At 41.4% G+C, this 23,809-nt stretch overlaps 1 protein-coding gene across 2 annotated transcripts; it reads right to left on the reverse strand.

Annotated features, from left to right (window-relative positions):
* Nucleotides 1–157: 157 nt before the first annotated feature.
* Nucleotides 158–23,482, reverse strand: LOC139568347 (zinc finger protein 271-like). Of its 2 annotated transcripts, XM_071390106.1 has the most exons (5): nucleotides 23,344–23,482; nucleotides 14,247–14,499; nucleotides 13,563–14,113; nucleotides 2,223–2,607; nucleotides 158–1,606 (listed from the first exon to the last, which is right to left on the reverse strand). In XM_071390106.1, exons 2-5 carry the CDS (start codon nucleotides 14,491–14,493, stop codon nucleotides 288–290), a joined length of 2,502 nt encoding a protein of 833 aa, XP_071246207.1. In that variant the 5' UTR covers nucleotides 14,494–14,499; nucleotides 23,344–23,482; the 3' UTR covers nucleotides 158–287. The 2 variants fall into 2 exon arrangements, with proteins under 2 accessions (XP_071246207.1, XP_071246206.1); XM_071390105.1 differs by lacking the exons at nucleotides 158–1,606; nucleotides 2,223–2,607 and adding an exon at nucleotides 9,308–11,290 and having other exon boundaries at nucleotides 23,344–23,420.
* Between the last annotated feature and the right edge of the window lie 327 nt (nucleotides 23,483–23,809).

Here is a 23,809-nt window from a genome sequence, read left to right on the forward strand (position 1 = left end):
TGTTACTCCTCTCTTTGGCTGGAAAATGGCTGTGTTTTTCTGTGGCTATGTACTGACCAAACATAATCGCAAGGTGTGCTTTCGCCGTAAATCCTTTTTGAAATCAGACACTGTGGCTGGATTAACGAGAAGTTTATCTTCAAAATGGTGTATAATACTTGTATGTTTGAAGGAATTTTAATTATGAGATTTCTGTTGTTTTGAATTTGGCGCCCTGCAATTTCACTGGATTTTGTGTAGGTGGGACGCATATATCCCAGAGAAGTTAACAGAAGGTTTTTTGTCAGTCAGTCAATATTAGTTAGATATGTAGATGCCCAGCTTGGCAACTCCATTATAAGGTTAGAGTTGGGCACTGCACTGTGCTTTGCCTCCTGATGTTCCTTCAGGCTTTGTTTCCATTTAAAACAAATCCCACACTGATCACAGCTGTACGGTTTCTCTCCCGAGTGTCTTCTCTGGTGTTGCTTTAGATTTCCTTTTTCACTGAAGGTCTTCCCACATTGTGAGCAGTGGAAAGGCTTCTCCCCAGTGTGTCTTCTCTGGTGTCGCTTCAAAAATAATGACCGACCAAAAGTCTTCCCACACTGAGAACAGTGGAAAGACTTCTCCCCTGTGTGTATTCTCTGATGTTTCTTTAGGTCTACTGCCTGCCTGAAAGCCTTCCCACATTGGGAGCAGTGGTGGGGCTTCTCTCCATTGTGTATTCTCAGGTGACTCTGAAGGCTTCCTTCCAATTTAAAACTTTTCCCACAATGAGAGCAGTGGTGAGGCTTCTTTCCTGTGTGAGTTAGCTGGTGTCTCTTCAAAAGTGATGACTGACTGAAATCCTTCCCACACTGGGAGCAGTTGAAAGGCTTTTCTCCTGTGTGAGTTAGCTGGTGTCTCTTTAGGACTCCTGTTTGACTGAAACTCTTCCCACACTGATCACAGCTGTATGGCTTTTCCCCTGTGTGTATTCTCTGATGTTTCTTTAGTTCTCTTAACCGACTGAAGCTTTTACCACATTGGGAGCAGTGGAAAGGCTTCTCTCCTGTATGTATTTTCTGGTGCTCCTTTAGATTTGCTTCTATACTGAAGCTCTTCCCACACTCAGAGCAGTGGAAAGGCTTCTCTCCTGTGTGTATTCTATGGTGTTTCTTTAGGTCTCCTGTCTGACTGAAGCTCTTTCCACACTGGGAGCAGTGGAAAGGTTTCTCCCCTGTGTGTATTTTCTGGTGTCTCTTCAAATTGAATGACCAACCGAAAGTCTTCCTACACTGGAAGCAGTGGTACGACTTCTTTCCTGTGTGAGTAAGCTGGTGCATCTTCAAGCTGCTTGGTGTCTGAAATCTCTTCCCACATTGACCACACGGGTATGTCTTCTTTATTTTGAGACTTTGTTGGTGTGATTTGAGGTGAATCGGACAAATAAAACTGCCTCTGCAATCTGAACAGGGGTGGGGCCTACAAGTGTGTCTTCTCAACTCCTCTGGATCATAGAAACTAGTGAAGCAGTCCATGCAGTGGTGATGTTTCTGTCTTGAGTTCCTCCGTCTGTGTTGTTTATGGTTTCCTGATGCTGTGGAACTGGGCTCACTGTCTGAACCTGGGTTGGAGCTCTCTCCTGTGGGAATATGAACAGATATGGGGTTAGAATCAGGAACAGAGCATTAAAAAAAAGGTAAACAATATTGTGAAGATAAATACACAACGCAGAGACAGAGGACGAGAGGTCAATACAGTACTAAAGGTTAAGAGGACAAATTCAATAGAGCATTAACGATCAATAGGGACTTATCAATGGAAATAGTTGGTTTTCAGTTCAACATCTGTTAGGAATGTCAGTCTTGAAATCATAGCTACGTGTGGCACATTCTCATTGGTCCAACCTGAAATAGGATACTTGTTATTTGCCCATTGGCTAAATTGGTCAACCACAGGCTAGGGCTGGGTTATAAAGTGCATCCTGTCCCTTTATTCTGTGGAGAGAATCACTGGAGAGAATCACTGAGGACAGGGGAGAATGAACATCTACCTCCCCGCACGGTTTGTCCTCTTTGAATGAGAATAAACCTATTGCCCTCCCCCTGATTTGCTTTGGGGTTTGTGTTATTGAAGAGTAACATCAACTGCTAACAGGGGGCTTTAAAAGACTTGATGCAAGCAGACACACAATAAGAGTTTTGGAATCCCCTGGGGCCACCAAGGCACCAACCTCTCTACTCCACACCTGAACTTACCTGGGTCACTGATACTATCTACTTCTTTAGCTCCTAGATGTTGAGCAGCTTCTTTCTTGTTCTCTTCTGCTTTCACTAATCTTTCCTCCACCTCTTCTTTGATGCTTATACCCTCCTCCTCTTCGACTGTTCTCTCATGCTCTTCTTTGACTCCTCTCTCCTCAACCTCCTCTTTGACTGCTCTCTGATCCACCTCTTTTACTTGTATCTCCTCCTCGAGTCCTCTCTCCTCCTCCTCTTTGACAATCACATTAAGTTCCAGTGTTTGACTGCAGTCCTCCAGCTTCACTGAGACCATCTCTGGACCCTGCTGTGAGCTTCTCTGGGCTGGAACACCACATACAGAACCTGGGGACTCTGTGGACTTGAGTTCAGACATGGAAGTCTAGAGATGGATCCAAAAGAAGAAGCACAACACGTGAAAGGTGATTTTCACAAAATCCATTATAAAGGGATAAACCATGCAAAATATATGTACTAGGAATCTCTGCTTTAAAATGTATCTAGCAAGCTAACGTTGCCATGGCGAAGGCAATGGTAGCTTTATAGCTACTTGTGTGAACATGAACAACAGAGTGAGCAACAATAATGGAATTGGTGTTTCACCTTCAAATTAAAAGTCCCCCAAAGGAACTGATGCAAACATGCAAATAGTGTAATCCTGCCACAAATGAACAAAATAATGCTCAACAAGTTTGGAATGTTGTTATATAAATTCAACAAGAAAACATTTTGTTAATTTGACCTCCCCAAAAATCTGTTGAAATCACAATGTGAACGTATAGACTTCAACATTGCATTGGTGGCATAGCCTACTTTTCTTGCAATGTACAGCCTTACCTATGGATCTTGCGTCCATGAAATGGTGTGACACCAACAGATTACAATTCTGAAGAAATTACACAAATATTAACATCGTAGCTCTAATTGAGGGACTTTAATTGTGGGAAATCACCTCCCCAGTCAGTCTATTGTGCGTATTGGACATTCATATTGCCATGTAGGACCAGGGTCTGTAGTGACGCCTAGCACTGAGATGCAGTGCCTTAGACCACTGCGCCACTCGGGAGCCCAATGACTTGACTTATTACCCTAATAAAAGTTCTGAAACTTTTGTGAAGGTCTGGTGAGGTATGGCTAGCATTAGGCTGTCTATGAAGACAGAGCACTTGCGCTCCACTGCTAGCTACATTACACGCAATATAGTTTAAAACGTGGCAATCAGTAGAAACAATAAGAAAGTGGACTCCACGCCCCTGGTACAGTGAAAAGCTGAGGGGTGGGGATGGAGAAATGGAACCACTTTCAAATTCATAGAGCGAGCAAAGAATGGAAGGACTGACCATCCACTATATCAAAATTATAGTTTTAACCATGTTTTGAGGCGATACAGTATTTTTGTCAAACGTTGGCGTAAAACAAGCTTGTATTCTGGGTTCTGATGGGATGCAACAGGTAAACTAAGCTCATGATGACATTTCAAGTTATATTCTTCAAGAACCAATGGGGGTATATATATATATTTTTTTTTTTTTCATTTCTAAGTCCAAGAATAGATATAGCAACTGCTGATAGCCCCATTTAAAGCAAAGGAGAACTAAAACCGACATTTAGTTTGTAATCGCCAAAACATGAACAATGGTTACTGAAATGAAGTTAGCCACCTCGTCTACCTAACAAAACGGCTAGCTAGCCATGCTAACTTACTAGCTGATCAGGGTTGCCAATGGATTTGTCATCTTAAAGATGAACGATTCACACTTCATATATTTGAGAATGCACAATAACAAATAATATGGTGATTCACAACAAAGCGTCTTGAAAATCAACAAACTTGTTCTGATTGCTAGTTAGCTGCTAATGGCTAGTTAACAAGTTAACGACGTAGCTGAGCTGGATCAATAGGCTAATTGTTGAGACAACGTTGATCCAGTGGACGTGGACAAATAATCCGACAACTAAATGATGTTGTTTATTTGAAAACATTATAGAATATGTTAGAAAGCCTGATCTTACCTTGACACTTGATTTCGAAAGTTGACAGCTCTTGTTTTTGATGTAGCTAGCTAGCTAGAGAACACCCTGTATGAGAACGCGATATGTGCTGTCGCCGCGAGAATACATATTGGGAGTTCTCAAGACCGCCATGGCTGCGCTAGATGCGTACATGGCGCAACTTAATTAAGTCTCTTTATGAATAGGATATTATATTTTACCCATTGGTTTGGAAGTAATAGTGATTTTCAGATCAAATGTGAAGCGGCTTGATGTCCCTTTTAGCACTTAAATCACGGTTCCACACTGACGAAAGAGAGCAACAATGAAACGTGCATTTCGCCACCTACAGTACAGGTGGATAATAAAGACCCGAAAACAAAAAGAGCGTGGTAAAAAATTGAATCCACACAAACTATCAATAACGAAATGTTAATTAAACCAAATCAGCCTGCTTTCTGTTTTAAATCAGGTTCCTACACAGGCTCAGAAGGATCCTGTGATGGCGGGACATTTCCTGGCGACAGTAGTCCTTGCAGTGCTTCTCCTGTTAAGTCTTGGAGGCCCAAAAACTTCTCGGTTGCAGATGTGATATCCAGCTTCTTGGACTCTTATGCAGAACAATTAATAACCGTGGCTCTAAAAGCTACAAAATCCACCTCCTTCACAATAAGCGTATCCAGATCACTGGATTGACATTTAACATTGGCAACTGGTTGTGATGCATCCACCGCCATATCTTCTTCAGAACTGTGGCTTCTTGACCCTTCAACTCCTCACTGCCTCCACATAGGAGATTTGCTGTACAGCCCTGATCCTTGACACCTCAACCTCTTTCAGCACCACAGTTGCAACGTTTTACATTCACACTCTTCAACAACATATTCCTTCCATATGCAAACACTTGACACATGGTGAAACTTTTTACACTTCTTGCATCGGGTTTTGCACGAATGCTCTTACAGCATATCTTATATGTCCCAACTTTACATAAGGTGGTAAATACTCACCAAACATCAATAATTGAGCTTCTTTCCCCCGTTCTCCAGACAGGTCTAGCGATGTGCATTCACTACTCCTGGATCTTTTTGCCTAAGATATTGATTATCAATGTCCAACGGGACACCAGAGATAACAGCTTTTACCAGTGCCCTGCTCTGAATATCAAAGCTGTTAATTTCATGCGTCGATAATTCTGCGAGCCACAATGTACACTCCTTTTGCTCTAGATACACATGATATCAACACCATACCACTCCTGGTTACTATGACTACACGATATCAACACCATACCACTCCTGGTTACTAGGACCAGAGCTACTGTAATCAGGCTGGGATAAGGACCAGAGCTACTGTAATCAGGCTGGGATAAGGACCAGAGCTACGGTAATCAGGCTGGGACAAGGACCAGAGCTACTGTAATCAGGCTGGGATAAGGACCAGAGCTACGGTAATCAGGCTGGGATAAGGACCAGAGCTACTGTAATCAGGGTGGGACAAGGACCAGAGCTACTGTAATCAGGCTGGGACAAGGACCAGAGCTACTGTAATCAGGCTGGGATAAGGACCAGAGCTACTGTAATCAGGCTGGGATAAGGACCAGAGCTACTGTAATCAGGCTGTGATAAGGACCAGAGCTACGTAATCAGGCTAGGATAAGGACCAGAGCCACGGTAATCAGGCTGGGATAAGGACCAGAGCTACGGTAATCGGGCTGGGATAAGGACCAGAGCCACGGTAATCGGGCTGGGACAAGGACCAGAGCTACTGTAATTGGGCTGGGACAAGGACCAGAGCTACAGTAATCAGGCTGTGATAAGGACCAGAGCTACTGTAATCAGGCTGGGATAAGGACCAGAGCTACTGTAATTGGGCTGGGACAAGGCCCAGATTCACGGTAATCGGGCTGGCTTTGAAGTGCCTGTCCCGAATTGCTCGTTCGTGTGAATGGGCATATTGGAAGACTCCATGTCAGTAGGGATGGGATTTTGTAAATGTGTTATATTGGTATATTGTATCATGAGAAATGTGTTGCTGAGTGGAAAACGTAGGCTTTGATGATGGTAATTGCTTAATTAATTAGTGTTTGGTATGTTCTGATGGGAGGGTCTTCCCCTACAAAAAGAGCCTCTCTCTCAGTTCAAAGGAGGGACCAGTTTGGATTGAGCTGTTGATGGGGCAGCATTGGTTTTTAAGCTGTCCCCATAATGTATACTTTGGATGGCAGTACTGTTGTTTTCCTTCTGGATTCACTATGTAAATAAACACCCAGAAGCACAGAAGTACTTTTGCGGCTCCGCCATCTTTTTATTTGATAGAGGTTAGGTTTTTCACTTTAGCCTTCTGGCCTACTCTACGTGACAATAGCCAACCATGCTCCCATTTATCCATCGCTCATTCAATAGCCAACCATGCTCCCATTTATCCATCGCTCATTCAATAGCCAACCATGCTCCCATTTATCCATCGCTCATTCAATAGCCAACCATGCTCCCATTTATCCATCGCTCATTCAATAGCCAACCATGCTACCATTTATGCTACGCTCATTCAATAGCCAACCATGCTACCATTTATCCTACGCTCATTCAATAGCCAACCATGCTCCCATTTATCCATCGCTCATTCAATAGCCAACCATGCTCCCATTTATCCATCGCTCATTCAATAGCCAACCATGCTCCCATTTATCCATCGCTCATTCAATAGCCAACCATGCTCCCATTTATCCATCGCTCATTCAATAGCCAACCATGCTACCATTTATCCTACGCTCATTCAATAGCCAACCATGCTCCCATTTATCCATCGCTCATTCAATAGCCAACCATGCTCCCATTTATCCATCGCTCATTCAATAGCCAACCATGCTACCATTTATCCTACGCTCATTCAATAGCCAACCATGCTCCCATTTATCCATCGCTCATTCAATAGCCAACCATGCTCCCATTTATCCATCGCTCATTCAATAGCCAACCATGCTACCATTTATCCTACGCTCATTCAATAGCCAACCATGCTCCAAAGTAAATGGGTCGGTAGACTAATATTTGACAGTAGACCTATATGGGTAGGCTACAGTATTGCTGAGCGATAGGAGCGCGACATTCTAGTCTATTTAATCTCAGAGCCTATACCAAGGCAGGAGATGGAAACACAATCATGTATCGATAAACTAAATACTTAACAGCAATTTGTCTTTTGCATATAAGTGTTGGCTGTAGGCAGCATTTAGGCTACTATTCAATTCAACAACCAATCAGAAAGTCTTTCCTTACAGCAAATTCAGTTTGGAAACGTCACTGCAAAAGATTTAAACATTCTGCCCACAACTCTACAGAAATGTGCTCAAATGTTATTTTAGGAACTGTCAGAGGGGGAGGGAGAAGATCACGTTTTTAATTGTATGTTTTAATTGTTCTGTCGCCGACAAATATACTGAGAACAAAAATATAAAACGCAACAGGCAACAATTTCACTGAGTTACAGTTCATATAAGGAAATCAATCAATTGAAATAAAATTAATTAGGCCCTAATCTATGGATTTCACACGACTGGGGAGGGCAGTCATGGGTGGGCATAGGCCCACCCACTGGGGAGCTAGGCCCAGCCAATAAGAATGAGTTTTCCCCCACAAAATGGTATATTACAGACAGAAATGATGATGCTGGGCCAATTGTGCGCCGCCCTATGGACTCCTGGTCACGGCCAGTTGTAACACAACCTGGGATCGAACCCGGGTCTGTAGTGACACCTCAAGCACTACGACGTCGTGCCTTAGACAACAGCGCCACTCTGGAGGCAATTCACCTAATTTCTTTTAGAAAACAACTTTTTTAACATTTATTTGTTTCAAAAAGCACAATCAGATATAAACATGATTTTAGAAAATCACATTGTTAATGTTTTTAGTAGTTCCATATTGTTACGGTTGCTGCACAGTGTTAACATAAATCACATTGTTAATGTTTTTAGTAGTTCCATATTGTTACGGTTGCTGCACAGTGTTAACATATGGCAACATATACACATTTAAAAATATATAATTTTTGACTTTTGTCTATTTGGGGCCATTTTAAGTGAGAAAAACGAATCCAACAGTTTGTTGCATGGTCTTATTTTAATGCGTGCAGTAAAGGGTTAAAAGTGTAAAGACGTATTTTACTAATTAGGCCCATCAAAAAAAAAATAATGTACATAGGAGGTCTGTACCGCCAAGTAATAAAATCTACTTTCACACCTGGGTTTGAAGTCGATGCGGCAGAACACTGCCAAGAGGCAGGGATATAGTGGGTTGTTCCACCAATTTGGTCCCGTTTGCGAAGTGCAAAACTGGTTTAAAAAAACGTACATTACGTCATAAAGAGCACATGTTCAACTTCCTAAAAACACGTGTTCCCATCTCAAGAGGTTAAATAAAACAACGGCTGTAGTAAGTGGCGATTAAGTGCAGGGTTGGTGATTTCTTCTTAAAATCAGCCATCAATCTCCTTATGACAGGGGGAATGAAAGCTTGTTGTGTCCATCAGGCAATTGAATGCAAGCTTCACAACAACAACAAAAATAGTTTAAACATGTTCTAGCCTGGCTAACAGGGGATCCCACTCAGTTCTCACAACCAAACACCAGGAAACGGCCAAAAAGTAGCAGCTCATCTGCTTGTACTCTATGAGTTCACTATTACACGTTCAATGTTTCCACAGGAAATACATAGCAATCTTCAGAAATGACTGTCAAAGCAACAACTAGGGCTTTACAACGCTTTACAATGGTGGTGAAGCTTTGAGACATTCTGGGATTAAGTGGGTTAAAATCATCCTAGAAGTGACAGAGGGGCATTTCAAAATGCTGAATTTTTGGCAATTTAGCAAGTCTATTTATTAGAGGTCGACCGATTATGATTTTTCAACGCCGATACCGATTATTGGAGGACCAAAAAAAGCCGATACCGATTAATCAGCTGATTTGTTTTACACACACACACACACACGTGTATTTTATATTAAATCTTCCGATTAATCGGTATCGGCTTTTTTGGGTCCTCCAATATATATATATATTTGTAATAATGACAATTACAACAATACTGAATGAACAATGAACACTTTTATTTTAACTGAATACATAAAATCAATTTAGTCTCAAATAACATGAGAACAACATGTTAAAAGGAACCACCAGCTTTCATGGGTCTTCAATATTCCCAGTTCAGAAGTTTTAGGTTGTAGTGCAGAAAGCAGAGCTTGTCTGCATGCTCCCCTGTCAGTCTGCTCCTCTGCTTATCATAAATGATCCCCACCTCACTGAACACTCTCTCGCTTGGGACCGAAGAAGGTGGGGGACAGAGAAACTTCTTTGCCAATGGAGCGAGTGATTGAAATCTGTCTTCATTTTGCTTCCACCACTCTAAAGGCAAGCCGCTCTTTCTGTCAATGACAGGCTCTGTGAGGTAACGCTCCAACGCAATTTCAAAACTGCACTGGACTTCAGCCCTGCCCTCTTGGCTTCCAAGGATTCTAGCGTAGAGGCTGTCCACCAGACTGGGTGGCTGATCTACCTGGACTCTTTGCCTCTTTGCACCTGGATCTGGGTCCACCTCTTCACTCGTCCCATCTGCTGTGGCTCTGGGATTTGGTTTCCTTAGTAGGTCAGACTCCTCCTTCAGCCACTCTTTTGCTTTCTCTAGTGCTGTCCCTGAGCTGAAGGCGTAGCTCTTGTAACGTGGATCCAGGACAGTTGCCAGCACCAGGCACTTTGTCTCCTCGGCCTTGGAGAACCTCCTTGTCAGACTGTCCAACATGGTCTTCCGTGTTGTTTTGATGCCCCGAGTAGAAGAACCCTCCTGCTGCAGCATCAGCTTCAGCACCGACACACTGGGGATGATGCATGCTGCTGTAGAGTTGGAGTGGCTCATCTCCAGTGTCACCTCCTCCATAGGGGCCAGAGTCTCAATTAGGTTAGAGACAATGTTCCACTGTGCAGCAGACAAACTGCCGATGTGTCCGTATTCACCTGCATACACTTTCAGTGCACGCCTCTGTTCAAACATCCTCTGCAACATGTGTAGTGTTGAGTTCCAGCGAGTTTGAACTGCTTGGATGATGCTGTGTTTGGGAAGGCCAAGCTCTTCCTGAATGGCCCTCAGCCTCTGTTTGGCCAGTACAGAGTGGTCAAAGTGAGTTGCACAGCTCTTCAACATGGCAATAATGTCTAGCACAGCTCTCTGACTGGATAGGCCATCATTGATTACAAGCTGTAGGGTGTGTGCACTGCAGCTGAAGTCTGGAAGCTCTACCAGTCTCATACCTTTCACCATGTTTGCCCCACTGTCCCTGAGGACCAGCACTACACGTTCTGTGTGGATTTCCCAGTATTCCAAAATGGTCAAAAACATTTCTCTGATGTAGTTTCCTGTGTGTGATCCAGTCATAGTCTTGACATTCAGCACAACCTGCTTTCTTGTCCAGACATTGTCAATGAAATGTCCAGTAAGGCTCATCAGGGACTCTGTAGTGCCTGACCAGCAGTCAGTTGTGAATGCCATGTGTGGAGCGTTCAATGGTGCCACCAGATTCTTCACTTTCATCACAACTCTTTCATGAGTTTTATCTAGCATTTCTGTGCGAAATAAGTTTTCTTCTTTGATCCTGTACCGGGGTTCAGCAAGAGTAATCAGCCGCTGAAAACCAACGTCAGACACCACTGTGAATGGCTGGTTGTCAGTGGCAATCATCTCAATAATTGCTTCATCCATCTTCTTGGCCCTTGGGTCTTTGTCCTGCCATTTTGCTTGTTTATTAAAAAGTTGCAAGAGTGTAGCCTGCGATGTCTGTGACGTGTCTGTGTCACATTTTCCTTGTGAAGAATTTGCATTTGCTTTTTTCATCTTTGCTTCCTTATGGGCTTTTGGATGGGCGTTCTTAAGGTGATTCCACAGGTTGGTGGTATTTTTGTATTTAGCCATTGCTGACCCCATGCTTACATCTTTATCACAAATAAGACACCTTGCTTTCCCTGGTGCCAATTCGATGTAATAGTCCCACACTGGTGCTCTGCTTTTCTCTGCCATCTGTAAAACACACACACACACACACACAGCTCTCTGAAGTGACAAGGATACTGAAGAGTCTGCTTAGGAGACACAAATACTCAACTGTTTGAATAATACAAATTGAGTTTAAGTTACCTGTGATGAATGTTGAAAACAGAAACTGTAATTTCTATATGCAGGAAATCCTATTTTAATAATGGGCATGGTAAGAACCGACGACCAAAGTGTGAGTCATAATCCCCATGACACCTTGCAGCAAAATCTGAAAAGCGGTTACTTCATTCATTTATTCCATAGGATATTTTTAGATTGACTTCAAAGAAGGTCTGTGTTTCGTGTAGGCTTACACCACCTTGCCAATTTGATAACTGTGTAGATATCCATAGGACAAGGTAACTCTGATCAATATTGACTAAATATAAGCAAAGATTTAAAAAAAAATTGTAGAGTGGATTTATGAAAATATGTTGACAAATGTTACCATATCCTAGTGAGATTTACACGGTATCAAAACGCCAAGGCGTTGAAGTAGATCAAGACATTCTCTGTGGAAGACATGAACGGTAAAATAACGAAGGAACCCCTTTCAAGTTCAGCCCTAAGTTATTATAGGAATGATTACTTTTTCCTCTCTATACCATTTGTTTTTCATATACCTTTGACTATTGGATGTTCTTATAGGCACTTTAGTATTGCCAGCCTAATCTCGGGAGTTGATAGGCTTGAAATCATAAACAGCGCTGTGCTTCAAGCATTGCGAAGAGCTGCTGGTAAACGCAGGAAAGTGCTGTTTGAATGAATGCTTACGAGCCTGCTGCTGCCTGCCACCGCTCAGTCAGACTGCTCTATCAAATATCAAATCATAGACTTAATTATAATATAATAAACACACAGAAATACGAGCCTTAGGTCATTAATATAGTTAAATCCGGAAACTATCATTTCGGAAACAAAACGTTTATTCTTTCAGTTCCGTATTTTATCGAAATGGTGGCAACCCTTAGTCTAAATATTGGTATTACATTGCACAACCTTCAATGTTATGTCATAATTATGTAAAATTCTGGCAAATTAGTTTGCAAAGAGCCAGGCAGCCCAAACTGTTGCATATACCCTGACTCTGCGTGCAATGAACGCAAGAGAAGTGACACAATTTCCCTAGTTAATATTGCCTGCTAACATTAATTTCTTTTAACTAAATATGCAGTTAAAAAAAAAAATACTTATTTCTATTGATTTTAAGAAAGGCATTGATGTTTATGGTTAGGTACATTCGTGCAACGATTGTGCTTTTGTTAAATCATCACCCGTTTGGCGAAGTTGAAGTAGGCTGTGATTCGATGATAAATGAACAGGCACCGCAATGATTATATGCAACGCAGGACAAGCTTGTTAACCTAGTAATATGATCAACCATGTGTAGTTAACTAGTGATGATGTGAAGATTGATTGTTTTTTATAAGATAAGTTTAATGCTAGCTAGCAACTTACCTTGGCTCCAAGCTGCACTCGCGTAACAGGTGGTCAGCCTGCCACGCAGTTTCCTCATGGAATGCAATGTAATCGGCCATAATCGGTGTCCAGAAATGCCGATGACCGATTGTTATGAAAACTTGAAATCGGCCCTAATTAAATCGGCTATGCCGATTAATCAGTCGACCTCTACTATTTATATTAAAAACCTGATTTATTTGTTTCACAATGTGGTCTATATTAAAGGGCATCTCATTGAACATGTATTTTAATATTGGATAATAATAGTAATAGTGGAACGACCCTGACATTTTAACTGGTGATATTTTAGGGATGATAACCAAGTGAAACTCATCCCACATGGAGAGCAGTGGTAAAGCTTCACGCCTGTGTGTATTCTCTGATGGCTATTTAGGTATCCTTCCCAATGGAAACTCTTCCCACACTGTTCACAGCTGTACGGTTTCTCCCCTGTGTGTATTCTTTGGTGGTTATTTAGGTGTCCTACTCGAAGGAAACTCTTCCCACACTGATTACAGCGGTATGGCTTCTCTCCTGTGTGATATTTCTGGAGTTCATTTAGCCGTCCTGCCTGACTAAAGCTCTTCCCACATTGGGAGCAGTGGTAGGGCTTCTCGCCACTGTGTATTCTCTGATGACTCTGAAAGCTTCCTTCCAACTTAAAACTCTTCCTACAAAGAAGAGGCTTCTCTTTGTGCATTAGCTGGTGCCTCTTCAGATTAGATGACAGACTGAAACTCTTCCCACACTCAGAGCAGTGAAAAAGCTTCTCTCCTGTGTGAATTTGTTGGTGTACCTTTAAATGTGATAACTGATTGAAACTCTTCCCGCATTCAGAGGATTGGTGAGGCTTCTCTCCTGTGTGTATTCTCTGATGTTTACTTCGATTTCCTTCATCACTGAAACTCTTCCCACATTGGGCACAATGGAAAGGTTTCTCCACTGTGTGTATTTTATGGTGTCTCTTCAGATGTAATGATGAATCAAACGTCTTCCCACACTGGGAGCAGTGGAAAGGCTTCTTTCCTGTGTGAGTAAGCTGGTGCGTCTTCAAGATGCTTGGGGTCTGAAATCTCTTGCCACATTGACCACACGTGTAAGGCTTCTTTGTTTTGAGAGTCTGTTGGTGTGGTATGAGGTGAGTTGGACAAATAAAACTGCCTCTGCAATCAGAACAGGGGTGGGGCCTACAAGTGTGTCTTCTCAACTCCTCTGGATCATAGAAACTAGTGAAGCAGTCCATGCAATGGTGATGTTTCTGTCTTGAGTTCCTCCGTCTGTGTTGTTTATGGTTTCCTGATGCTGGGGAACTGGACTCACTGTCTGAACCTGGGTTGGAGCTCTCTCCTGTGGGAATATGGACAGATATGGGGTTAGAATCAGAAAGGAAACATTGAAAGGGGCTTTAAAATACTTTTGATGCAAGCAGAAGCAATACAATAGGCACCAACCTCTCTCCGTACTCCACACCTGAACCTACCTGGGTCAGTGATACTATCTACTTCTTCCTCCTCTTCCTCTAGATCTGGAGCAGACACTTCCATGTTCTCCTCTTCTTCTTTGACTCCTCTCTCCTCCACCTCCTCTTTGACAATCACATTGAGTTCCAGTGTTTGACTGCAGTCCTCCAGCTTCACTGAGACCATCTCTGGACCCCACTGTGCGCTTCTCAGGGCTGGAACACCACAGCCAGAACCCAGGGACTCTGTGGACTTGGGTTCAGACATGGAAGTCTAGAGATGGACCCAAAAGAGGAAGCACAACATGTGAAAAGTGAGTTTCACTAAATAATAAAGGGATATAATGTGCTAAATATTCCATGCACTAGGAATCCCTGCTAATAAAATGGAACTAGCTAGCTCACGTTGCTATGGCAACGGCAGCTAACGTCAGCAATGTGGAGTTATTATTGGGTTGTTGTTATTGTCTTTAGCTTACTGACTAGCCCTTGGTCATGACTCTCAGTTCCAGTACATTACACAGGAGAGTCATATCTTTAGCTTACTGACTAGCCCTTGGTCATGACTCTCAGTTCCAGTACATTACACAGGAGAGTTATATCTTTAGCTTACTGACCAGCCCTTGGTCATGACTCTCAGTTCCAGTACATTACACAGGAGAGTTATATCTTTAGCTTACTGACCAGCCCTTGGTCATGACTCTCAGTTCCAGTACATTACACAGGAGAGTCAATGACCCCATGACGGAGGTTTCTGAAGATAATCTTCTCCTCGGGGTCAAGCAGTGTGACAAGGGTCTGTAGAATTCAGCTCCGATTACATCGATTTCTTAAAAATGTAACTTGGTAAATGCCGTGTACCTCTGTTTGTCCTATGCACTGTAGCTGCCTGCCTGCCTTTCTTTGCTGAAATCCAATATTTTTACTACACAAGACAAACATAGATATAAGGTAAGCGTTTCATAAATCAATTTTTTTTTTAAGTATTGACTTTGGGCGAATCGATATAGTCGGAGCTGAATTCAACAGAGCCTGGTCCCCGCTCAACTCTGTTGGTGGAGTTCCTCAAACTTCCTTCACCAGGGAATTGTACTGTACTTTACCCCATGTGTAACTAACTCTGTGTTGTTGTTTTTTGTCGCACTGCTTTGCTTAATCTTAGCCAGGTCGCAGTTGTAAATGAGAACTTGTTCTCAACTAGCCTACCTGGTTAACTTCTTATGGCTGCAGGGGCAGTATTGAGTAGCTTGGATGAAAGGTGCACAGAGGTGCCCATAGTAAACTGCCTGCTCCTCAGTCCCAGTTGCTAATATATGCATATTATTATTCGTATTGGATAGAAAACACTCTGAAGTTTCTAAAATTGTTTGAATGATGTCTGTGAGTATAACAGAACTCATATGGCAGGCAAAAACCTGAGAAAAAATCCAAACAGGAAGTGGGAATTCTGAGGCTCGTCGATTTTCAACCAAGATCCTATTGAATTCACAGCGAGATATGGATGAGTTTGCACTTCCTACGGCTTCCACTAGATGTCAACAATCTGTAGAACCTTGTCTGATGCCTCTACTGCTTCTACATGCTTCTACACCTGCATTGCTTGCTGTTTGGGGTTTTAGGCTGGGTTTCTGTACAGCACTTTGAGATATCAGCTGATGTAAGAAGGGCTATATACATAAATTTAATTTGATACTGTGAAGGGGGGCTGAATGAGACAGGAAATAGTCAGGTCTGCCATGACCTGACCATGCTTTGACCATGCGCGTTCACATGAGAGGGAGCTCTGTTCCATCGCTCATCTGAAGTCAATGTTCTCCGGTTGGAGCGTTATTCAAGATTTCTGTTAAAAACATTCTAAAGATTGATTCAATACATCGTTTGACATGTTTCTACTGACTGTTACGGAACTTTTGGACATTTCGTCAGCTTTTAGTGAACGCGCTTCCTGACGTTTGATTTGTTTACCAAACACGCTAACAAAAATAGCTATTTGGACATAAAAGATGGACATTACCGAACAAAACAAACATTTCTTGTGGAAGTGGGAGTCCTGGGAGTGCATTCCAACGAAGATCAGGAAAGGTAAGTGAAGATTTATAATGCTTTTTATCAGTTTTGTTGACTGCACAATTTGGCGGGTAACCTTATGGCTTGCTGTTGTGGCTGAACGCTGGTTTCAAATGATTGAATATTGTGTTATGCTGTAAAGCTTTTTGAAATCTGACACAGCGGTTGCATTAAGAACAAGTGTATCTTTAATTCTATGTAAAACGTGTATCTTTCATCAAAGTTTATGATGAGTATTTCTGTTATTTGACGTGGCTCTGTGCAATTTCTCCGGATATTTTGGAGGCATTTCTGAACATGGCGCCAATGTAAAATGAGGTTTTTGGATATAAATATGAACTTTATCGAACAAAACATATGTATTGTGTAACATGAAGTCCTATGAGTGTCATCTGATGAAGATCATTAAAGGTTAGTGATTAATTTTCTCTATTTCTACTTTTCGTGACTCCTGTATTTGGCTGGGAAAATGACTGTGTGTCTGTGATTTTGCGGTGACCTAACATAATCGTTTGTGGTGCTTTCGCTGAAAAGCCTATTTGAAATCGGACACTTTGGTGGGATTAACAACAAGATTACCTTTAAAATGGTATAAGATACATGTATGTTTGAGGAATTTTAATTATGAAATTTCTGTTGTTTGAATTTGGCGCCCTGCAATTTCACTGGCTGTTGTCATATCGATCCCGTTAGCGGGATTGCAGCCATACGTTTTTAAGCATGTCACAGTTTAGGTCACCTAGCAGCACGAGCTCTGAAGATAGATGGGGGGCAATCAGTTCACATATGGTATCCAGAGCACAGCTGGGGGCAGAGGGTGGTCTATAGCAGATGGCAACAGTGAGAGACTTGTTTTTAGAGAGGTGGATTTTTAAAAGTAGAAGTTCAAATTGTTTGAGTACAGACCTGGATAGTAAGACAGAACTCTGCAGTCTATCTCTGCAGTAGATTGCAACACCGCCCCCTTTGGCCGTTCTATCTTGTCTGAAAATGTTGTAGTTAGGGAGGAGATTTGGTTATTGGTGGTCTTCCTAAGCCAGGATTCAGACACGGCTAAGACATCCGGGTTGGCAGAGTGTGCTAAAGCAGTGAATAAAGCAAACTTAGGGAGGAGGCTTCTAATGTTAACATGCATGAAAGCAAGGCTTTTACGGTTACAGAAGTCATCTAAAGAGAGCGCCTGGGGAATAGGAGTGGAGCTAGGCACTGCAGGGCCTGGATTCACCTCTACATCGCCAGAGGAGGAGTAGGATAAGGGTACGGCTAAAAGCTACGAGAATTGGACGTCTAGGACGTCCGGAACAGAGTGTAAAAGGAGCAGGTTTCTGGGGGCGATAAAATAGATTCAAGGTATAGTGTACAAAGGTATGGTAGGATGTGAATACAGTGGAGGTAAACCTAAGCATTGAGTGATGATGAAAGAGATATTGTCTCTAGAAACATCATTGAAACCAGGTGATGTCATCGCATGTGTGGGTGGTGGAACTGAAAGGTTGGATAAGGTATAGTGAGCAGGGCTAGAGGCTCTACAGTGAAATAAGCCAATAAACACTAACCAGAACAGCAATGGACAAGGCATATTGACATTAAGGAGAGGCATGCTTAGCCGAGTGATCATAAGGGTCCAGTGAGTAGTGAGGTTGGTTGGGGTAACGGCGATTCAGACAGCTAGCCGAGCCATGGGTAGCAAGCTAGCAGAAGATGGAGGTCTGTTTTTAGCCACCTCGTGCGTTTCCGTCGGTAGATTAGTGGGGTTGTGTGTGGTATTATCAAAATAGTTATAGTGGCCCAAGAAGATTGTTCGATAGACCTGTTCAGATAGCAGCCGATATGCTCAAGACAGCTAACGATTAGCGGGCCGCAGTTAGCAGATGGGCGTTCAGGTTACGTCGCGATGGAAGGGCCAGTTGAATAACTCCCTCGGGCAGATAACGTCGGTATTCCAGTCGTGAAGGCCCGGTGGGGCTCCGCATCGGCAGTAAAACGGGTCCGGATAGGTGATTGTAGCCCAGGAGTGTCTTCAGCTGGCTAGCTCCGGGTTAATTTGTGTTTGCTCCGGAATCGATGTTAGCCAATAGTCACTCGGATAACAGCTAGTTAGCTGACCATATTGATGACGTAAGGCTCGCATTTCTGTGTGTTATTATATTATAATTAAGTCTATGATTTGATAGAGCAGTCTGACTGAGCAGTGGTAGGCAGCAGCAGGCTCGTAAGCATTCATTCAAACAGCACTTTCCTGCGTTTTGCCAGAAGCTCTTCGCTGTGCTTCAAGACTATCAACTCTCGAGATTAGGCTGGTGTAACCGATGTGAAATGGCTAGCTAGTTAGCGGGGTCCGCGCTAATAGCGTTTCAAACGTCACTCGCTCTGAGACTTGGAGTAGTTATTCCCCTTGCTCTGCATGGGTAACGCTGCTTCGAGGGTGGCTGTTGTCGTTGTGTTCCTGGTTCGAGCCCAGGTAGGAGCGAGGAGAGGGATGGAAGCTATACTGTTACACTGGCAATACTAAAGTGCCTATAAGAACATCCAATAGTCAAAGGTATATGAAATACAAATGGTAGAGAGAGAAAGAGTCCTATAATTCCTATAATAACCTCAACCTAAAACGTCTTACCTGGGAATATTGAAGACTCATGTTAAAAGGAACCACCAGCTTCCATATGTTCTCATGTTCTGAGTAACGACCTTAACCGTTAGCTTTCTTACATGGCACATATTGCACTTTTACTTTCTTCTCCAACACTTTGTTTTTGCATTATTTAAACATGTTTCATTATTTATTTGAGTCTAAATTGATTTTATTGATGTATTATATTAAGTTAAAATAAGTGTTCATTCAGTATTGTTGTAATTGTCATTATTACAAATAAAAATAAAATCGACCGATTAATCGGTATCGGCTTTTTTTGGTCCTCCAATAATCGGTATCGGCGTTGAAAAATCATAATCCGTCGACCTCTATATAGAATATATATACACGGGACAAGACGAGGACGTCTGACTGCTACGCCATCTTGGACATGTGTACGTGACCAATAAAATTTGATTTGAATGAAGTGCCATAACTTGTGTGACCAATAAAAATAAGAAAGGAGAAATTGGGCATCCTTGTTTAATTCCACGTCTAATGTCGAATCTCTGTGAAGTTCCATGGGATAATTTAACAGAGCTGTTACTAATATTGTAAAGTGTCTTAATTACATTTTGAAAATATTGACCAAAACCAAAAAATTGAAGAGTCTCAAAAAATAAAATATTGTTCAACTGTATCAAATGCCTTGTAAAAGTCTACAAATAAAATAAAGCCATCTTCCATAATGTGCTCATTGTAGTCTATCAAGTCCAATACTAGTCGAATATTAATACATATATGTCTGCCCTTCATAAAACCAGACTGGGTTTCATCAATGATTTGGTCAAGACCTTTTTTAAGTCTTTCTGCAAAGATGGATGCAAGTAGCTTTCCATCATTGTTCATTAATGTGATTGGTCTCCAATTTTCTAACATCATAGAATCTTTGTTTGGTTTGGGTATTACAGAAATGAGGCCTTGTGTCATATAAACAGGCAGGACCCCTAAATCAATTGCCTCCTTACAAACATGAAATATAAATTCAATAATATCCTCCTGATAATATGTATAGAATTCACTGATAATGCCATCATTCCCTGGAGATTTGTTCTCTTTTAACTTGCTGATAATTGTTTTTATTTCATTTATAGAAATAATTTAATCACAAGACTTTTGGAAGTCTTCATCTATAAATGTTACAGAGTCTAGATAGGCAGATATGTCACTAGTAGGACAGGCATTACTGGTATAAAGGTTACCATAGAATTCTGAAACATATTTGGAAATATTTTGGGGTTTTCATTTTCTTTGCCATCTATATTAAGCTTATGAATGTGTAGATTTTGAATTTGTCTTTCTAAATTGTAATTATTATTTTTTCTTCTTCACCTTCCTCCAACCATCTCCTTCTTGATCTTACAAATGCCCCTTTTGCTCTCTCTTCATACATTCGGTCCATTTCTAGTTGTAAAGAGAAGAACTGACCCTTTCCTTCTTCATCAAGGTCCTCCATAGAGATTAGAGAAAGGATTTCTTTAACAAGTTTATCTTCCCTCAATCTTTTAACTTCAGCAATTTCTTTACCTCTCTTCATGGCTGTTTGTCTTATTTTATACTTCATTAATTCCCAATATTTCCCATAAGACTAAAATAGTTGGGCTTTCCTGCAATTGTCTTGTATAATATCTTTGGCATCCATCTTGAAATGATCCTCTTCCAACAGTCTACTATTGAGTTTCCAATAACTCCGATTCGGTTTAACTTCAGATCCATTCATATTTAAAAGATAAGAATATAACTTTATGATCAGTAAGAATTGATAGATCAATTGATACCTTGACTACAGTATTATCTAATGAATTAGAAATCAACCTGAAGTCAATTCTTGACTGTCTGGACACGTCCTTGTTACTCCAAGTGAAGTCCTTTTTATCAGGCTATTTAGATCTCCAAATAGAGACTAATCCAAGACCAAGACATAGATTATTAAACTCAGGATTAACTAACTAATCCAAGACCAAGACATTGATTATTAAACTCAGGATTAACTACGTTGGATCTGTTGGGAGGGGGATATCTGTCAATCATCACATTAGATACAGAATTAAAATCTCCACCTAAGATTATTTTGATATCCTGAAATACACCTATAACTCTATTAATCTCTTCTTCAAATTCTTGAAATAATATCCTGTTGTTTTGTTTGTTGTTGGATGCATAAATATTCCCTAATAAAAACATTTCACAGTTGAAATTCACTGTTAAAATTAACCAACATCCAGAGTGGTGAGTGATGACTTTCCCTTTAAATGCACCTCTTAAAACTGCTACACCTGCAGAGTGGTTGTTGCCATATGATAACCAGATATCGTTACCCCATACATAAAAAAAAAAGATAGATGGGGAGAACAAGCATGAGTCTCTTGTAGAAAGTAAGTCTGCATTAAACCGTTCGCACTACAGGAAAATAGCCTTACGTTTGAGTAAATTACGAATACCCCTGACATTAATTGAACAAAGAGATGAAGACACAAACTTCAACCAACAACCTTGTTATGCTAATATAAGCTCTTCCTAAGGATATGTAACTCAAAAGGATTTCCATCCCATTATTAACCTCTCCAACAAAAAAACAAACAAATATTGGTCATAAAGTTACCAAAGTATTCTTACTCCCACAAGGGGGAGACATTGTGTAGACTTTACAATAAGCAGTTATTCACCTATAGTTAGTGTTTAGTTTACCAGCTTTCAGGTCAGCCTTTTCTCATTCAAGTGTTTAAGTGTTTGTGTAAATTTTTTATAATAAAAGGCTCCTTTTCACCTGGCAATCTGTTTTTTGGCCTGACAGTTCTGTCCGAGTTAGACTGGCCCTCTAAAAGGTTCTGATTTGGCCGATTTTTATCGTATTCTCCCTAACCATGTCTTCCAAGCCATTTGCCCTTTTATCTATCTTTGCTGTCAAAAGCATTACAATATTGTTTTGCATCTCAATAAGTGACATACCCTCTTGGCCTCATCTTTTCCCCCCGTGGCTTGACTGGAGTGCCAGGGTCGTAAGGTAACGGCCTGAGCTGGGGACTGGAGGGGCGCAAGTTGTGAGTATTGATGTCCGTGCTCAACACATTTTCATCACCCATTGCAGTATTTCCCCCCACAGTTACATTCTGAAGAGGGGTACCCAAAATCACACCATCTTTTGTGGTTAATTGTCCATCTGACGATCTCTCCATTTCTTTCCTTTTGGTTCTGGAAGTTTCCATGTAACGTAAACTCACCCCATTCCATACAAATGTGCGCAACCGCAACATTCAAACGAGGCTACAAAGAAAACTAATGGGACTGTAGCGACTGTGTTGACTTCAAAATCGGGGGGGTGAACTAGGTTTCTATTCAAGCGTTGACCGACATGGTAATGGCTCTATAGTATTGGATAAAAGTTGGGAAAAAAACAGACCCTCCGTTACATCGTGACGTGTCATGTCGTAACGTACAGCACGCATAAAGCAACTATTTCTGTCATACAATCTCTCTCCACCAGGTGTAGCACTTCTCCCATCGTTTAAAAACAAGAAATGGACAGTGACGGGGGTAAGGGGGGATACCTAGTCATTTTTTGCATGCGATCCTCATTCTCAAAACAGCTGTTTACTTCTAAGATCACTTTAGCACCGCCCTAAAAATCCGATTCAAATTCGACACAAACCTTCAAATAGGTCTGTAATGACACATTATATAAAACTCTTTATAGTGTTTTATTTACATTTTAGAGGCGATAAGGTGATAAGTTGGACAGATCGAGTGAAAAAAGCCATTTTCCCACACACATCTCTCTTTCTCACTATCACGCATTAGTTTTGCTTCCCCACCCGCCATTTTAAAAAGACCCGACTGCTTGAATTATGCAGAAACGGGCAGCGTTTAGGTCATGTAATTGATCATGTTGGAAAGGGGAGAAATTGTGCTTTACAATGGTATTGACATTACAGTTGATCTGGAAGTATTACGTTTTTGGGGCGCTAAAATAAGGGCAATTGTACGGACCAAGGCGATGTACGAGTTTACGTTACGTTCGACAAGCTAGTTTTTGAGCTAGTTATCTTATCTGGCTATCTAAGTTAGTGTTGTCGCAAACTTAGTTTTAGAGGTGAATAACTTGCATAAAGTAATCAATTACTTTGGCAAACAAACTAAACCATATTCATACGGGGTTCTATGACCGTATAAATTACCATATGGTCATATTTGGGTAAGGAAATCCAATAATTCCTTCAGCTACCAAAACAAATTATCTGCACTGACCGCCATTTTGCGCGCCCACAGCTAGCTTGGTGTTTACTAATGGCTTGTTAGCAAGCTGGCTAGATCAATAGACTAATCAATGTTGATCGGGTGAACGTGGACAAATAACACGACTACTAAATTGTTTGTTGTATTTGGAAACGTTCTAGAAAATGATAGAAAGCTTGATTTTACCTTGACACTTGATTTTGAAAGTTGCCCGCTGTTGTTGTATGCCCTGTTTTAACAGAACGAGGTATGTGCTGTCCCCGCGAGAATACGTATCTGTGTGCTCAAGACCGTCATGACTGCGCATATTGCGCAAATTCATTTCATCTTTCTGTCTGAATAGGATTTTATATTTTATTTAACTAGGCAGGATAACATTATATTTTACCCAGTAATCTCAGATCATATGTGAATTGGCTTGAAGACCCATTTGGCAGTTAATCACGGTTCCACACTGATCAAAGAAAGCAACTTCTTTACTCAAGCTGTTTTTAATTGATTACGTGTCGATAGTGCCATCGTGTGGTTTAACGGAGCGACTACACATTGCATCCATCTCTACTTCACTGATGTCTTTTCTTTCAGGTTGAATAATCATACAAATATATTATATCTTAACGACCAAAACAGATATTCTGAATAATTCCACAAA

This window comes from Salvelinus alpinus, chromosome 2 (genome assembly GCF_045679555.1).
Source record: "Salvelinus alpinus chromosome 2, SLU_Salpinus.1, whole genome shotgun sequence".
Lineage (NCBI taxonomy): Eukaryota > Metazoa > Chordata > Actinopteri > Salmoniformes > Salmonidae > Salvelinus > Salvelinus alpinus.